Raw genomic sequence first — 19,816 nt, 5'->3', positions numbered from 1 at the left:
CCAGGAAGAAGCAGGATCTTTCTTCTGGCCTCCATCTCCTGCGGACAATCACACTAACTAATGCTCCCCACGCTGACTGCAAGGGAGCCAGGAACGTATTCACAGAGAGTAGTCCCCTGAGTTATCAGCAACAGGCAAACTAAAGATCCATCAAAACCTTAAATCTTCTTTCAACCGACTTCATTCCTTTGTAATTCCTTAGCATAAGAAAAGCCAGAGCGGTTACAGAAATGGCTCTTGATTTTTTTTTGTAGGGCCAAGACTTTTAAGCAAGCTGAACTTTCTTAAAAATAAAATGTAGTCAACAAAGCAAATGACAAATACAAAGTAAGTAGATGCAAAGCCAGCCATGATTTAAGAATGACCAAATAACGACAGCACAAAATTCAGTCAGTTTCTGTCTCTTCTGAAAAGGCCACAATCACATACTGGCTTCTCTTCCCGGTACAGTACTCCAGGTTCCAATAATGTCCGCCATTCACAGCGGCTAAAATGAAAGAGCCCTGGAGGTAAAAGCATGTTCATTTCACAGTGCATCCATATATAGACTCCCAAACTAAGAATATAGAATTAAGCAGCCACAGGATTGCTGGCATTTCTTTACAGGCTAAGAGGGTGTGTCCTTGAGCTGCGCTCTGCCAGTGCCCATCACACACGGAGCTGCAATGCTTCCTCCGCGGTTAGAAAAATCCCACTGACCTCCCGGCACACTCTTCGGGGAATCAGGGGAGCCGTGGAGAGTCAGACTGGCTCCTCTGTGCTCTTGAGTTCCGCTCCGTGATTTGCATCGCCTTTTTGCTAGAGTTGCAGAGGTTAGGGAATTTGAGATAAAGGGAGATCTGAGGTGTGGTGTGAGGAGCATCTTCTCTTAGTTTATAGACAACTGTCCTTCACCCGTGTTCTCACTCTGTGGAACCGCGTTACAGAAACACCAATCCCCTCTGCTTATGGGCTCCATTCTGACGACCTAATCACCTCACGCTGTCACTCCCAATCACCTTTGGGGGTTCAGTTTAACCTTATGCACTTGGGAAGAGGAACACAAACAAAGGTATCCTTAACACAAGAGTTTTATCCTAAATAGGATTGCTGACAGCTGTCCTTTGTCACCAGAACACTTACAATATGCACATACATGTACTAACACAAATACACACAAATACATGAATAAAGAGGTAAATAAAATGTAACAGATTTTCTAACACTAGTGCTAAAGCATGTGGTTCCCAATAAGATTATCTGAGCCTTTATAAGAGAATTTTGGTCAAGTAACTCATTCTCTCTACGCTGTTCCCTCATCTACACAACAGAGGTGGTTCCTATATAATTTCATGTTACCCCGTGTCCTGTCACAGAATTTCATGTCGCACTGAGCTCTGTGCATTATTTGTGGAGCTTACCTCATATTGTGGAACTAGTAAGCAAGTCACTACGTATGAACCTTTTAGCATAATTCTTGGGATGCAATTAGTGATCGAAGTGAGAAATTATTGCGAACCAGGCTCGATAGTTCAGCAATCCAATTAAAGCGGCCGCAGTGGATGAAGATGCTAAGCTCGTCCATTTGTTCTTATTATATTTAATTGTACAAAACTCATCATTCTGAATCGATGAATATAAAATTGATGAATATCGTGCTTAATCTCTAGCTAACAATCTGTATTTTCTCACCAGAAAGCAGACGCACTTTAGCTTCTTAGCTCTTACCGAGGAGCTGACCACGAGCAGGCAAGAAAAGATATTTTCCTGTAACCTGCCAGTATTATGAAAGCTCTGTGAATCCTTGTACCGGAGTAAGGGAATCAGACTCCATCAACCACACAGCCAGGGGACTAACAAATAGGAACTTCAGGTTAGATTCAAGTCTGATTAAAGTGTGGGTTAGAAAAGGTGGCACACTTGGTTGTTGCTCGGTTTGGGTTTTAAAAAATAAATTGAAACTCCGCTGGGGCTTTCTCTTTCTCTGCTGGTCTGATTAAGTACATGGCACAAACTCCCTGAGTTCACTGTTCTCGTCTGTAGAAGAAGCCTGAGGGATGCTGAGCCTAACTCCTAGAGAGTAAAGTGTGTGTGTGTGTGTGTGTGTGTGTGTGTGTGTGTTCAGGTATGTACAGCTGAAGTTCCAGAGCTGGGAAGGAATGTGGCTACAAAACCAAAAAGCATTTATTCAAATACTATTTTTCTTAATTTATGCTCTGCCTACTATTCAGCAGCAGGTAGACTGATTCATCTGCCAGAGCAAATGCCCAGAATTAATCCCCTTCACCTACCTGAAGTGCTCTTCCCCATGTCGGTAAGAGAAAGCACACACTTAATTAATCAGCTGGAGCTCTGCGATGCTAGTCATAAACAGAAGGTAATCTGGCACTAGTACACACTCAATAAATGATTGTTGAATGAACTAGGAAGTGCTATAATTTAAAGTGCCTGACAAGATTCCACTTCTGAGGCCGTTAAAAGTCAAAACAATGGACAAACAAGCTCGTTACTAGGGAGGCACAATTTCCATGGAGAGACTTGGATAATAACAAGAGCCAGAGACTAGTGACACATGCTCTTCTGGTAGACCCACTGCAATTTCAGTGCCTGTTCTGCGTAGAACCCACGATAGTTGCAGTGACCATCCTGCGTGGATGCTTGGCTTAATATTCCTATATATTAAAAACTCGAAAAGGCATGAAGATGACATTAATGAACATATTAAGGTGAAACAAAGCTGGGGGGGCATGGACTTCATGAGCTCTGTATGGGCGGAATCTTTGCACCGTATACAAGCACGGAACAGTGGGTCCCTAAGGAGCAGGTGGAGATTGTATAAACCTTAATTAATATGCTAGAGACCTAGAAATGAGCAAGGGAGCTGTCCTCGAGTTAAGACGTTTGGGGGATGCTGGCTACAGCTTTCGAAGACGGTTGGAGAGGAGACTTTTCCCCTTGTGTCTACCAGCAGAGGCTCCTGCCATCTGTCTCTCTTCAACCTTTGTCCCAATATTTTGCAATTATTTGCCAACATTTTTTTTTCAGTGTCTTCCCATATTGTGTAACTTACCCGGACAGGATGTGATGCATTTTCATCACTATGTAGTTTGAGCGTTTTTCTATCACCTATGGCAGGAGCCCATGTCAATAGTCACTTCCGGTCTCCCTTTTTCCCTAGGGATAACCATGTCTGATGCAGACATTTTGCTTAAAGGCAATGACATGATGAGTGCTGCTCTTTCTTGTAGCACATATGTATGTTAATTCTTTTAACGTCTGAGAAATGTTCCACCACAAGTAACACTTCACCATTTCACACTTCGTAAGCATTTGGGCTGTTTTCATTTTGGAGTTATTACAGATAAGGACATATAGGATTTTGTGTGGGTGTATTTTTTCTTTGCTTAAAAAGGTGCGATATAAACACTATACAATATATACATTATACAATATATATATATATATATATATATATATATATATATATATATATATATATATATATATATATATATACTGTAAATTTCACTATTTCAAATTGCACATTTCACCAAGTTCTGATATATCCACAAGGCAGGGCAATTATCACCATCCTTTAACTCCAAGAACTTTTACCACTTTCACTGAGACCCTATGCAGTAGCTTAGAATGAGTCAGCATTTGACCAGGAAGTCTACAGCCCTCCACTGTTCCGCTGTGCTTTGGGAAGTGATTTAAATACCCGTTGTTTTTATTCCAGTTTAAGCATCATGTGTGTGCTTGAAAAGGAAACATATTGACTTCTTAAAAATAATTGGCCTACCAACATATAGTCCACATACCATAACATTTGCACTTTGTAGTGTTTGGTTTGTGGTTTTCAGAGATTGCCAAAGGTATGTGACCATTATCATCCTCTAATCACAGAACTGGTTTGCTGAGCCCAGAACAAAGTCTTTCTGCCTTAGCACTAGCTCCCATTCCTTCCCTGAACCCCCAACCTCGGTGGAGGACTGGTCTACTTCCTGACTCAGTGCATTTGCCTACTCTGAATGATATTCCACTATTTAGGAGTAAAAGGGGATTGAGTTTCAAAGTCATCTGTTTCTCATTTTCTCAAGGATGTATAGTGCTGCAGTTCAACACAGTTAAAATGAATCTGCAAGTACTTCTACAAAGTTAGGATCTGTTACAACTGTTTTACCTAATTAGAAAACAAACAAAAAGTAGCTAGCTGTTCTCTGCGGCCACTGAGGCTTTACTCCTTTACTTGGTGTAAGGGCCAGTGGATCAAAATGGTAACAAAACTCAACTGGCACATTTCAAGATATTCATTAGAAAAAAAGAAAGAAAGAAATGCAGGAATGAGTGAATGGACAGATCACATAGTGAGAAATGCACAGATTTTTAAGGAAACAACTTTGTCATTTTTGAAAAACAAAAAACATGGCATATGCTGTGTGATCTAGTCCCCTATGTGAGATGACAAACAGCCTGTCACAGCAGGGAGGCTCCTTGGGTGCTGGAGCTGGAGTTACAGGTGGTTGAGTCATCTGCCATGGGTGCTAAGAAATGAATTCAGGTCCTTTCCAAGAGCAGTTTGTACTTAATGGTTGAGCCATTTCTCAAGCCCCTGTAGGCATGTTCTAGTAACTCTTGGCTCGCCCCTTTCCCTTTAGTGGCTAGTGTTTTCTGTGTTTTCCTTTGAAAATCCTGACCAACAAAGCTACAGAAAGAGGAAGGTTTCAACTTTCTTCTCCAGATCTATCGCAGATCCTTCGCAAATCACTGCTGTCAACAGTATGAGGTCTGGGCAGAGGTCCATTGTTTTCCTCTGTTTAAATGGGGAATTGTTTCAGCTCTGTCTGATGAAAAGATTTTGTTCTAGTTTCGTTTCAGTAAATTATGTCAAGGGACAGGAAACGTTTGAAACATTACACAGGGAAGCTGGAGGAAAATGAGGACTTGACTCATGCTTGAGTCATTCTTGGTAGTAAGACAAAAAAATGACCAGCGAAACTTCTTCAAAAGCAGTCATCACACATAGGAATTGCTGACAGGAAGATTTACTTTCTGAATGAACAAAGCTATTTGATATGAAAAGGGTGTTCTGTCTACTGTATAATTTGTTTTAGCTTGCAGTATTTTTCTGTTTGACTAAATGCCTTTAAAAATCAAGTAAAATATATTTAAAGGAACATGGCTGTGTGGAAACCTTTTGATTATACAAAGATCATGCACAACTCTCTTGTAGACTGCAGTTTTAAGCACCTAGGGGAATGATGGTGCACACTGGGCCAGCAGAGACTCTACTCAAGACTTTCACGGAGAGAACTCAATGTTTTTCTCTGAAGAGATAGAGTTTGTGTTCTCACTAGGCAGGAGTGGAGAGGGAGATGTGAGCAGGGGAAGGAATGGGGTCAAAGGTGAACAGGTAGGTTGTGTTTTTTTCAACCTATCAAGAAATAAAGACAAAGTTCAGAACACTCTTGGAAAGCATTGGCTTTCAACTCTTTTTTGACTATGTTTCTATTCAATAGAACCCAAGACTTGAGTAAAGGTAGAGTTAGGACATTGTTAATCAAGAGGGCACTGATTGATCGATGCTTCCATTTGTAGTGAAATGGAAGGAATGAAGGAACAACCTTTAAAATGGAACCTTCAACAGCATAAATAATAAAATGGAAAGCTGCAAGCAGATACACGACGGAGAATAGTTATGTGTTTCTAGTACACATCACTATCTGATTCATGGGAAGCATTACATGTTTGTTAGCATTTCTGTTTGCAAGAAGGTTAGGATCAAAGCCATGATTTGAATTAGTTTGAAACACAAAAGCTAAAAAAATATGCAACAGCAGTATTACAGCAAAAAAGTGTATGAGTGAGGTGAAAGTAGGGTTGTCAGACTTCTAAATAATCCCAGTGTTTCTCAGTGTCCACTCAAGTACACTGACAAGTTTGTTGAAATGCTAATTCTCATCTGTTAAAAGGAGGTAGGTCCAAGTGTCTCTGTCTCTTTCTCTCTGTGTCTGTCTGCCTGTCTGCCTGCCCCTGCCCCCCTCTCCTCTCTCTCTCTCTCTCTCTCTCTCTCTCTCTCTCACACACACACACACACACACACGTGGTGTAGTGTGTGAATAACGAATTAACTTGCAGATTCATATGTCTATGGTAGCCACAGCTCTCTACTGTTCATTTGCTTGTTGGCTTGCTTGCTTGTGTTTGATGGAAGGTCCACCATGCAGCCCTGGCCTCTTTGGAACTCAGTATATAGACCAAACTAGGCTTGAACTCAGAGACCACTTGCCTCTGCCTTGAAAGTCTTTGGATTACAGGTGTGTGTCAGCATGCCTGGAACTCGCCTTTCACTTTCGATATTTATTTTAAAAATTCACTGAGTCTGAAGTTCATCCATTTGTCTAGGCTGGCTGTCTGAAGCACTTTAAGGATTCGCTGTCCTTGTCCCCCAGTACTGAGGTCTCAGGCACACTTCACCCATTCCAGCTTTTCACCTGGGTTCTGAAGATCAAACCCAGCCTTCTTGCTAGGGCACTAAGTACTTTCCCAATAGAGCTGTCTCCCTAGTGTATGCTATTAACCAGACCAGAGCAGCTGTTCTAAAAGCGTGTTCTCGAAACAAGCTTCATTACCCCTACTTGGAACATGTTAGAGACAAAATCCTGACTCGAAAAGAACTATATTGAAGAGCTCTTAGGACCTGTCTGGTCATTCTGATCTACTAGGAGAGGCTTTGCTGAAGATCTGCAACAGCCAAGGCCATAACCACAAGCGCCTTTTATTTTTCAACTGTGTGAGATACTAAACTTACAAATCCATTTACTTGATCACCCTAGTCACATTGCTTTCTTTTTAGAAGAATTATTTTATCTATGAGTATACTGTGGCTGTCTTCAGACACACCAGAAGAGAGCATCAGATTCCATTATAGATGGTTGTGAGCCACCATGTGATTGCTGGGGACTGAACTCAGAACCTCTGAAAGAGCAGTCAGTGCTCTTAACCACTGAGCCATCTTTCCAGCTCCACTAGTCATAGTACTCTAATCCTCTCTCTCTCTCTCTCTCTCTCTCTCTCTCTCTCTCTCTCTCTCACACACACACACACACACACACACACACATACACACTGAATGACAGGGAGCGTATTAAAGATTATTTTTCTCTCTTTTTTTAAAGGATTTTGATTTTTAATCGAATAATGTTTTGATGATATAATACGCAGGTAGAGGCTATTGGGGAGGGGCTGGAGAGTTGGCTCAGTGGTTAAGGGCACTGGTTGCTTTTGCATAGGCCCTGAGTCTGATTATCATCACCTGTACATGTAGAAGGAACGGAAAGGTTCCTGCTGCCAGGGCAGTGGCTGCTTCCACATAAACTTTGGTAAACATCAAGTGAGATATGCAGACATGGAGGCAACTTCCACGTGAGGGCCAAACTGAAGCCTGCCTGAGAGCCTAGAGATTGGTGATGCAGACAGTGACAGCCAATCAGAAACTGCCACTTGGAGGACATGCTTGCTTGGGACCAAGGAGTCATGGGTGGAGGGTATAAAGGATGCTCCCTGAGAATTAATAATGAGCTTGCTGCTACATTCTTACTTGCTCCCAGAGTCTGAGCCGTTGATTCTGAGCCATCTTAGCCACTGCCCCTGAAAGGGACTCGAGGCAGGACGGAGGACTCAGACAACACACACGGTGTCTAACAATTATAACTGTATATAGTGCAAGTGGATCTAATGCCCTCTTCTAACACCTCTGGGTACCAGGCATACACATGCTCTATATACGTGTATATACATATATCAGCCAACAAACTCATACACATAAACAAAGGTTATGGCAGGTTAAATGATAATGCCTCCTATAAACTCTTCTATTTGAATACTTGGCCCCAGTTGGTGGAACTGCTTTAGAAGGATTAGGAGGTGTAGCCTTGTTGGGAGAGGTGTGTCATTCTCACCATTCCTTTGTCATAATGTTTTATCACAGCAACACAAAAGTAACTAAGGTAGAAGTCTAAAGCATTTTGGAAAAGAAAAGAAAATTTCTTTTTAAGGAAAATATTTATACTAGGAAGCATTTTCATAAGAGTCCATTGAAATAAAAGTAGAATGTTATATATGCTGATGACTTCTATCAACGTGGACTTGAATAACTGGTCACAAATTTAATTTTGCTAAGAAACACAGGAGGGAGAACTCGGAAGCCTTATGATCATTACAAACTACATCATTCATGTTACCTGCAGTCAAAATAAATATAACTATTTTTAAAAAAATAAATAAAACCTTAAGTTGCATAGGAGCAAATTCTTGTTTCACTGACAGAAATGACAGACCTCTGGGCTTGCTCAGACCCAAAAATACTTTTCAGTTTAATGAGCTAAAGTTTATGAACACATTAGAACAAAAAAAATTTAAAATGTGTGCTTCTGTTCATTTCCACTGAAGACAGCAGAAATCAGATTGAGCCTGACAAAAGGGGACATGCATCATGTGTCATAACGTGTTGAGAAGCTACATGGAATCTGTCTCAGAATCTATGAGTGAGAAGTTGAGAAGTTTGAAAGCATGAGTCAGCAAGCTGTGAGGTGCCTCTTTGCCCCTCAGCTTGTGTACAAGCTTCTTGGAAGCATCTCGGTCTGCCGTCTAGGTGCCCTCTTTGTCCCTCAGCTTGTGTACAAGCTTCTTGGAAGCATCTTGGTCTGCTGTCTAGGTGCCCTCTTTGCCCCTCAGTTTGTGTACTTAGAAGCATCTTGGTCTGCCATCTTTTCCTTTGCTCAACTACATTCCTGCTCCACCCACCTTCCCTCTCAGTTTCTCTTCACAGCCAAAGGGGAGAGGAGTGAAGACCAGCTGTGTTGCAAACACAGAGCAGATGCTCCATCCACGGCACAGGGAACCAGAAAGGAGCAGTGGTTCAGCTAAAATGGTTGTTACATTTACAAAATCCACATATGTTGTACCACTTTGTGTCCTCAAAAAAAAAAAAAAAATCTGGTTGATATGAAAAACCACACCTGTAATTAGGTCATAATTTTGCCACTAACAAATGTATAACATGACCTCAAAAAGGCAGTTTCTGAGTGTGAGGTCCAGGCTAAAGAGCCAGAATTTTGCACTGAATCTTTATTAGTTGTCAGGTCGTTGAGTTTTGGAGCAAGGAACTTTGAACATATAGACACCTCTTCAAGTTTAATGTGCACTCTGTCAATTAACAGAAGCATCAATTTTTGAAATAAAATATTCCCTTCTCGTACAGTTGAACTGGTATTGCTGTAAGAAAATATGACCATGAGGTTTTGTTTCCAAGACGGTAGAATTCACTACGTTTATAAAGTCTTTTTCCCGTGGTTTGTGATATGTTCTCAGCTGGCTCAGTTGTTGGTTGTTATAAATTTAGCAACATTTTCTAGAATGGATTGTTGTCTAGGTGTTGACAGATCCTTTCCTTTGTAAACAAAGGACTGTAACTGTGAGACAAGCTGGTACCTGAGGCTGAGAATAGTTCTGAACATGAAGCATGGGAAGAGAGAGATAGAAAACCACTTGCAGATATTGGTTAAATAAGATGCAATCCCATTGTTAGGAATCAATACATTGAGACTTGAGCCAACTTACCAACGGACTTACCAATCAACCCATTGGCTATGCTTCCTGAAACCTGCAAATGACAGTAACCTTTCCTGAAACTGACTGAGGCCAAAAAGTAAAGCAGCCCATGGAACTGCCAAGTTGAGGAGTAGGGCTGATATTAAATGGGCTTATGTAGAGACCCATGTGATTTAATCACATCTGGTTTCTATCCTCTTCCTGAATGTTGGGTTTGACACAGGACCTATATTCATGATAGTGTGATTAATGCTAAATGTTAGTTTTATTGCTGTGGGGAAAAATGCTTGACCAAAGCAACCTAAAGAAGGGTTTGGCTTTCATTTTGAGAGGCAAGGAATGTAGAACATTGGAATAATATGGCTAATGTCACAGTTGTTTCTGAAGTGAGGAAGCAGAAAGCTCTGAATGGCAGTATTCATCTTGCTCCCTTCTTTTTGTGCAGTTAGAGACCTCAGCCCATGGAACGGTACTACCCACATTCAGGATACAGCATCTCTCTGTATGATTGAAGTTCACACTTGACTATGCAGTGAGCTCCAGCCAATTGTACTACATGAGACCCAGTCCTAAAAAACAAAGAAAAGCCTCAAAAGGACAACCACTTTTTAGAAAAAAAAATATTCTGCTGGGAAAATATTTACTTCTCAGAGACACTCAGGAGTGAAATAAGGGCTTTTGTAAGTATGTGATTTTATGTAGTATAGTGATTTCCTACGGCTTTGGAAATGAATGTCAGCAAACTATTAGGAGAACAAAATACACACACACACACACACACACAGAGAGAGAGAGAGAGAGAGAGAGAGAGAGAGAGAGACACACAACCAACTCCATTCAATTTCCTTTAATCAAAAATTTCAAAATTTTATTAAGAGTACTGTGAGTTACCCCAATTTACAAAATATGTCCATATAAAGATAAAAAGGCTCAAAGAAAATTGGGTGAGGTGAGACTATCTGAACCAACCTTTATATTGTGATCAATATAAGAATAGGAACCTGGTGTCTGGCCTAAACATCATCTTTTACAATTCACTGTGGCTTTTTACCCTGCGTTTCTCACTGTATATTAATACTAGATAGATATGGGCTTGTGGTATTGGAAATATTTCAGACTTTTTAAACTATTTGGTTCTAGGCGATTTTAAAAACACATGTCGTTGGCAGACACACTGAACTGTGTTGTGTGTGACAAGCAGAGCCTACAGATTCTGGTTAGAGAAAGTGACCTTCATTTTAGAGCTGAGAAAACTGAGGCCTGAACTAAGCCTTCAAAGTCGTACGGCTCAGTCAGGAACAGCTTTGATGTTGGGTAATTAATTTATGGGTTCACTAAGGGTCATTTTCTGATTTTCATTCTATTCTTTTTATACACCAACTTTGCCCATAAACACAAGAAAGTACCAAAATCTGCATTAGGAATCACAGCTAAGTAATTTATGGATGAGAAGGGCATCTTCTGTGTAACTCATTTAAGAGAGAAGAATGTTTCTTGAAGGTTCCTAGGAGATAGCTCGTTCCTGACTAGCCAGAAGAAGATTATGTGGGCTTTCTAAAACAATTACTGGCAGGTAGAGAGAGATAAACCAATTACAATTGACTGGGAGTCAGGCCTCTCTCCCTCCTATGCAAGAAGGATGCTTTGAGAACAGAATAGAATCTTTGGCCCTCTGCAAAGGACAAAAGCTCTGGGCAACAGTTAAAGATCACAGGGGCTGACATTTGAGAAACCCACTGGGAATTACCAGTTGTCTACTGCCCTACAATAGATGCAGCCTTCGTTTTCCCAGCATGCCTCACTACATCTCCCTTCTTCACTCTAAGCTGGTCATGAAAGTCTGTAGTGCTTTAAGTGTCTCCTGAATTCAAAGCATCACACGAATGATTCTCTACTTTTGAAGTGTGTCTATCTTAATTATGTAGAATTATTACTTATGTCAGTTTTATTTTATAAATCAGTTTCCAAACAGAACTATATAGTTCCGTATCATGCACTTCTTTTTTTTTTTTTTGCCCTGATAATCAATAATATTGTAAAGAAAAATAAAGGTTCTTCCACTGGGTTGTTAGCAATGAAAATTATTAAATATCTGTGATACATGAGTTTTTCTTAATTTTTTTTGCTTGCTCAAAGTGTTGTTTTTTGTCCTAAAGACCATACCAGTTTTATTGTAGTAACTGAAAAACTCAGTTGTACTGTAGCTCGCAAACTATTGATGTGAGCATTGAGCATCGCTTTGAACGACCCTGATGTTAATCATTGTGGCTTATGCTATGCGTGAGGAAGGAATGTCCCTAGGGAGTCAGGACGATTGTTTTTTTTAATATAGCCTTTATGGGTCAGTCCTTTCACTGACTAGAAAAGTCACAAGAAACTAAAACCCAGCTGTGGCCTGGACTAAAATAGCCACTGCTTTGGCACATTGTTCACAACTCTCATTTTCATGTCTCCAATGTAAAGAGAAAGAGGAAGAAAGAAAACAATGTCTCCCTCTCTTAGCCATGTGGCGGTCTTCGTCTCCGGGAAAGGGAGCTTTTCAGAGTCCGTTTGCTTTTTTATTTGTGGTGGAAATGGGGCTGTTGAGCTGTTCCATATTTATAGAAAAGTTCTTATGTGTGAGTGGACTTTCTCACATTGAGTAGAACTGTGGTGTCCACACCCAGACTAAAAATCTAATCTATGAAAACAGGTTTCAAAGTGAGACAGAGTAGAGCACTGACATTAAGATGGGGGTTGGGGGTTGATGGAGAGTTATTCTCAATAGTCTAATTGGGACACAGTTCACAGACCACGGACTCTCTGCATGGTTGAGTCTACTGATGATGGATTTTAACAAATGCCTATACAACCACTGCCTCATCAGGACGGCAGACATATCAACCATCTTACCAAGGGTCTTCATGTGCAGTTGTAGGCCCTCCTGTGCCCCTTCCTGTTCCCAGAAATCAACCACCTGGCTTTCTTTTTCTTTAGACTTTTACATAGAGTGATATACAATGTTCCTTTTTTATTTAGTTTCACTCACATAATTAAAGGTTCTTGAATGTTTTGTACAAGAATAATTTTTTTATTTCTGAGTGGTATTTCATTGTATGATCATACCATAATGTGTCGGTACCTTTAATGTTATATATATATATATATATATATATATATATATATATATATATATATATATATATATGAATTTCTATTTCAGAGTTTTGTAGGCCTACCTGGTCTTGAACTTGCAGATTCACCTGCGTCTGCACCCCCCCCCCCAAGTACGGGATTAAAGGCATGTGCCACCATATTTGATCATTTCTTATTCTTAGTGGGAGTGTGAAAAGTTATAATTTATCCACATCTTTACCTATAGTTGATATGGTCAGTGTTTTTAATGTTTGTGTTTCTAATGAATATAACAATTTAACTATGAATTTCATTAATGTAACTTTTTTCTCCTGCAGTAATTATTGTCTCTGAGCTTTTTGCTTCTTTGCTAACCTAGGTCTGGTACAGAGACACTTCTAGCCTCCTTCCAATCTTATCTAGGCCTAAAATGTTTCATCCTCTGAGACTCACTGCTGAACAATCTCACCCTTTCTAGTCCCTTATAAACTCAGGCTGACTGGCTTGACTCAGCTCCTCTGGCTCAATTTCCTTCCTTAGCTGACCAATTCAAACTGGCTTCTGCTTGGCTTCTGACTGAATTGTTCTGCTTAGCCTCAGACTCTAACAATCCATTCTAATCTTCTGCCTCCTTCTTATTCTCTGACCCATTCTGTCTTCTCCTGTGTCTAGCTTGTTCTCTTTCCACTCCATCTCTGTAAAACTCTCCTCAGAAAACCTCCTCCTCCTCACTGAACTGCCATCCCTGAAGTAGCTTCCTTTCCCCCTCTCTTCTCTGACTCGTTTTATCCTGAGAAGAAAAATATAGCAAAGGGATCTGAGGGTTGACATTGTTACGAAGGGTACCCGAATACATTAAAAATCAATATATTCAAAATACATTTATCTTTAAAATGCTTTATACCATAAAGCTTCAAAAGTTACAAACTTTTTGTTTATATTAGGTAGTACATATGTGAAATAGCACAACCTAGTTACTATTTAATAGCATTCAATATGACTCAGTTTTTTTAAAAAATTGAAAATGGTTCCACGATCTAAGCAATTCCAGCCTTTATTTTTCTCACACTCCAACGAATGAGAATGTGTAAGGTCATTGACTGCTACGGGCTCTTTTGGAGATGCTCTGCCAGGCAGGAGAAGAATGATGGAGAATGAAACACCCCGTTGAGCGTGATGAACCACAGATGTTTTGTTTTTCTGCTCTATTTTTTTTTAAATTAGATACTCTCTGTATTTACATTTGAAATGTTATCCCCTTTGCCCACCCCACTCCCCCTACCCCCTTCTGCTCTATTTTCATAAAAAGAAAAATTGGCAGTTGGAGATATTTATAAAGAATCCATCAATTCTTTTCTATTATAAATGCCTTTACTTATTTTTAAAATCTTAAGTAAAATAGCATCTGTGTCTCTGCTAGCGTGACCAGTGTCAGAGGATATGGAAATATGCCTTCTGTGAGCTAGTCTCTGTATCCATAGAACATGATGCTGACATCATATTTCATGTGAAATACAGTTGTCGAAATTAAGCTCAACAACACAGCATTTTATACACAGTGTAGCCATTTTGGGGATTAAGCATCAGACACAAAACCTCTTACAAGTGGACCTGGAGTCTCTAGGGCTTTAGTGTCTCAGTGCTGATGGCTGGAAGATAACCTTGAATGTAATCAATTATGCTCACTGGGATTTTCTATGAACAATGAAAACATGTGACCTGGAAACCACTGGAAGGATTCGGAGCCCAAGAAAAGACTAATAAGAAGTACAAGTTGCCTTATTAACTTTGAAACCACGCATGGATTTTTCTGGTTGCCCAGACACGGCCGTGAAATCTTTGCCTCTAGAATTGTTCTGTCTCACTGACATGTGAATCTTTTCTCTCAGGAAAACTTTTAAAGAATGTTTTTCTTTTTGCTTTTTTCAAAACTGCTAGAAAAATGTCAACAGTTATCTCACAAAGCAACAGGAAAATGAACCCTATGTGCTGCACATCCTAGATACTTGTCTTAGCTATATGACCTTGGGCAATTAATTTTGTCTTCACTGGTTTGTGTCTCTAAATTTCTGCATACAACAGAGGCTCTGGCAGTCTCTAACGCACATGATTTATTTATAAAACGAGAAAGCCATCATTCCCTCCCAGTCATTTGTCAGGACCACATGAGCGTCATTGCTGAACCAGAGCAACGTCTAATACGTCAGCCACTTGATTTTCTATTCCAAGAACAGCACGCAGACACTTGAGTTGAGCCACAAAGAAACTTGAACAATTAGTATGCACCTTCGGGTAGCATCTAGAATGAAGTGGTTGGTTTTGATTCCTCGTCAGATTGTATCTTCCTAACATGAAAACTGCTGAGAGTTGTCGTCTGTCTGAAGCTGACCACCATCTTGGTTGAGCTGACCACCATCTTGGTTGAGTGTTACCTACATAGCACAGAAATGATCAGCGGGTCAACAAAGCTTTGCTGCCTGTCTCCCCACCCTTTAGGAAAAAAGGAGGCTAAGTGGGTGGCAGGGTCTTAAGAAGAAGTAATCAGATTCAGTTTTAATTTACTTGTTTACTTACTGGCCTTGAGAATACAAAGGAAAGTCTACAAAAATCTCAGTGTTTCATCGGCTGCCAAGGAGTTACCAAGAACTGCATGGTTTTTGTCAGTGTGGAAATCCTCTACACTTTCTTCTAACAATCTCTGAGGTCGTGTAACTCTCTCCCGTTTCTGCCTTACTTTTTCCATTTTCCTCTCACAAACATGACTCCGATGAAAAATAGATGATTGGAAATAGCCAATTTACCTGTTCATCTTCTATGGTTCTGAATGCCTTTTTACATACTTCAGAAATAAATACTTTGCCCTTGTTCCTCAATCATCCCTGAAGATTGATGGCCACACTGCTGAATATTTATAGACTTTAAATGTTCTTCAGGTTGCTAAGGGCATTTCAAAAGGAGAGATCCAAAGACATTTTAACGATCAGTCACAATGAAATAAGTGGATAATTCCCAATGGCGAATGCTCTCAGGGAAGAAAATTACTTTGGTGTTTCCCCTTAAAACGTTTGTTAACTGTTGAATCAAGTGAGGCTGTAAGTGTACTTCATACTTGCAGATGCCCAATATATGCATTTGGGTGTTTACAATCTCGAGGTCTCTTGGACATATTAAAAGGAAAATAAAAATGAAAGGATAGAAGCAGAGGAAACCAGCATGAAAAGCTATGGAAAGAGAGACTTGCTGGGAAAACACAGGGAACTTTGACAGACTTCCAAACTCAGAAAAACATCAATAAGCAGTTTCAAAAAAAAAAAAAAAAAAAAAAAATGCTGGGTAGAAGCAGTTGTATTTAAATGTTCCTGACACACTTAAATTCGGAACCAGAAGCCAACACACCAGGGACCTGAATACTGTCAAAAGCCTTTTATCTTCTAATTGTAAAATACATTTTTACTCTATTATTTCAGCTTACAGAAAATGTTAGGATTCAGTTTCAACTTTATCAGCTTTAGCTGTTACATCTAAGAGAAATCCTCCTAGAACTGCATTGATATCTCATCTGGATGTCATTTTTCTCTAAGCCACTGGAAAGCCAGAGGGGATCACAAGTGCCCCCAACCTTTTGCTCATTCCGTGTGCGTGCCGGCGCTCTTTAATAATTCAGTAGCTTTCTGTAACAATGACATCATACTGATGAGCTCGTCAGAAAACATTCATAATGCCGAGCAAAACTTAAAGAGACCAGTAGGGTATAATAGAGAAATAAAAATAAACTCTTCACTGCTCAAAATGTTGTACTTTTTCATATGCTCGTGCATATTTCTTAAATTATAGTGACAGCTTCTCCTTTCTTTTGTTGGAATACATGACAGCTAGTCATATTCCGGAGCAGGTGCAAGACAGAAATGCTCTCCTATTCAAATCAAGAGTGTCAGCATTCCATGTGCAGTGACGGGCAGGCCTCCATCACTTAGCACAAGCTATCTCCCGGGACACCTGTCACTATGTTCCTGTTACTACACTATCAATTTATTCTCACCTCAAACAGTTACTCTTCAAAGGCTGTCTGTCAGCTGAAAGGCATGTTCCTCTTCTAGGCTCTCTGATAAGGAATAACAGAAAGCGAAATGTAACCGGAGCAAAGTTATCAATAATTTTAACCTCAAAATAAAACCTAGTGCTTTCCATATGGTATTATGCACTTTTGAACAATGGCGTAGTAGTACTGAATCTGATGATGTAAAATAACTCACTGAAAAGCGAGAAGGTAAAAGGTGATTTTTCATAAATGTGTATGGATGGCAGATTATAAAAGGAATCAAGGCCAGACACAAAAAAAGTTAATTTAAAAATGTTTACTATCATCAAAGTAAAATAAAAGTTCCCACTGGGGTTCACATACTTGATTTCCTTTGGTGTTTTGTTTCTGAGATTGTAATGAGTCAAAGGTCATGTTCAGGGTCTGGAGAGATGGCTCAGTGGTTAAGAGCCCTGGCTGCTCTTCCAGAGGTCCTGAGTTCAATTCCCAGCACCCACGTGGTGCTCTCTGCCGGTATGCAGCAGAGCACTCATACATAAAACAAACATTAGAGAAAAGTCATGTTTAAGTTGCAAAGTTAAAGATTGATTTTGACAGTTTATTGAAGAGGACATGACTTACACCAGAGAGCATAGTTTATTTGAACTAAGATAATTACTTGGAATTCTTTTTATAATGAACAGAAAGAAAATTTTGAATTCCCCAGAAGACATATATTAGTGAGATTTTGAAAGGTATTTGAAAATGACCATATGAAGAGAAATAATTTCAAAAGAATATGCTTTTAACATCCTAAAAAGTTAACATATTTTTTGTGATATGAATTCTTAAAAATATACTTAAGCTTTGCAAGAATAATTTTACAAATGGTCAAAACTGGATATCTTTTTAGTTAGTCTTCATTTTCTACATATCAAAAACCTCACCTTTGCCTAAGATTTTGAAAATCAAGTACTCATTTGTGGCAATCTGAATGAAGCCTTACTTACCTGGCTCTACATCTCCAAGTGAGGACTATGGTGCTTGGCTTATACTGGCACAAACTCCAAGAAACCTATTGGGCCCCTGCACATATGTAGTAGATATTCAGCTTGGTCTTCATGTGGGTCTCCCAACAACTGGAGCACGGCCTGTCTCTGACTCTGTTGCCTGCCTGTGGCTCCTGTTTTCCTAACTGGGCTGCCTTGCCTGGCCTCAGTGAAAGAGGATGCTCCTAGTCCTGCAGTGACTTGATGTACCAGGATGGGTTGGTACCCAGGCAGGGACCTCCTCCTACTCAAAGGAGAAGGAAATGGACAGGAGGAAGGGCTGTGTGAGAGGGGACCGGGGGTAGGGGTGGAGGTGGGCTGTGACCAGAATGAATGAATGAATGAATGAATGAATGAATGAATGAATAGGAAAAACTTGCCCCCCAAAAGCTATAAAGATTAATTGAGAGACAGTGAAGGTTGGGGATTCATTCTGTGACATCAGACACCAGAGTATAATTCTGTAGAGGAACAAGACAACAGAGAGGCTACCTCTACTGACTAGATGGCTTCTTACTCAGTAGGATAGAGCAAGTCCCAGGATTCTGGCTGAACAATTTACTTATTTTCATGTTACTGTTTCAGTCCATCAACCAATATCAAAGTTTCTGCCTGCGTCTGCTGTGATTTGGATCTTTTTTTTTAAGATTTTAATTTATTTTATGTATGTGAGTACACTGTTGCTAGCTATCCTCAGACACACCAGAAGAGGACATCAGACCCCTGCTGATGGTTGTGAGCCACTATGTGGTTGCTGGGAATTGAACTCAGGACCTCTGGAAGAGCAGCCAGTGCTCTTAACTGCTGATCCATCTCTCCAGTCCTATGATTTGGATCTTGAGTATGTAATATGGGATCACCAGACTGTACAACAACTGGAAGTAGACTATGTAGGAGATGGAGTTTCATGTACTGTCCTTGGAGAATGTCTTCTAAGGAAAATGGCACCTCATCCAGGAGTGAACATCTTTCCTCTAGCATATACTTCCCACCATGATGTTCCCAAGGCAACGCAGTCATATAACCATTGGCTAATGACTCTACAACTGTGAGCTAAAATAATCCTTTTCTCCATTTAAGTAGAAATAATAATATGTTTAGGTAATTTGTAACAGCAACAGAAAATCGATGCATAAAAGAGCTGGTAAAAGTACTGTGGAGGCGTTGGGGACAGGACTGAAAAAACTGGAGGAATCAAGGACTCCACAAGATGAACTATAGATCAACTAACCTGGGCCCATGGGGCTCACAGAATCTGAACCACCAACCAAAGAACATGCAGTTGCTGGACCTTTGCTCCCTACACATGTGTAACAGACGTGCAGCTTGGGTTTCATGTGGGTCCAGGGGCTGTCTCTGACTCTGTTGCCTGCCATTGAACCCCCTTCCTTACCTGGACTGTTTAGTTGGACCTTAGTGGGGGAGGATTTGCTTCATCCTGCTGCAACTAAATGTCCCAGGGCAGGCAGGTACTCAAGGGTATCTCCCCATTCTCTGAGGAGAAGAGGAGGACATGCGAGGGTAGGACAGAGAGGAGAGGAGCAAAGGGGCTGAGAGCAGGATGTAAAGTGAATGAATGAATGAATGAATGAATGAATGAATGAATGAATAAACAAATAAATAAGTGAAAAAAGTAGTAGATCCAGGCTGGTGGTACACACCTTTAATCCCAGCCCTCGGAAGGCAGAAGCAAGTGAGATCTCTGTGAGTTCTAGACCAGCCTGGTGTATGCTGTGAGTTACAGAACAGGCAGAGCAATTTAGAGGAACTCTATCTCAAAACAAAAACAAACCATCGAAAACCCAATCAACCAACCAACCAAAAAACAAGACAAATAGAAATTGCTAAAAAATGATGCATAATAAAAAAAAATTAGTCTTTGACCCAGTGCAAGACACATTTTGCTTCACATGCACATAATTAGGTTTTGTTTTTCTGTCTTAAAGAACCTAGCTTCATCATGCTGGCCCAAAACTTTAAACATATTCAGAATCAAGCTTCATTCATCCCTTCATTACAGTGTTTTTTTTTTTTTTTCAGTTTT

The 19,816-nt window shown here is 40.1% G+C and overlaps 1 protein-coding gene across 1 annotated transcript in view; it reads right to left on the bottom strand.

Moving 5' to 3' along the window:
• Positions 1–386: 386 nt before the first annotated feature.
• The window catches only part of PTTG1IP2 (PTTG1IP family member 2), a gene marked incomplete at both ends in the record, with an annotated part of 63,377 nt that continues 43,947 nt past the window's right edge, over positions 387–19,816 (bottom strand). Inside the window, one exon of the mRNA XM_080936503.1 lies at positions 387–503. Within this exon, the coding sequence (XP_080792629.1) occupies positions 387–503 (117 nt within the window). The remainder of the gene's footprint in view (positions 504–19,816) is intronic.

Source organism: Micromys minutus (genome assembly GCF_963924665.1).
Source record: "Micromys minutus genome assembly, chromosome: 23".
NCBI classification, from domain to species: Eukaryota; Metazoa; Chordata; class Mammalia; order Rodentia; family Muridae; genus Micromys; species Micromys minutus.
The sequence above is the reverse complement of the archived record's forward strand: the minus strand, read 5'-3'. Positions and strand labels throughout refer to the sequence as shown.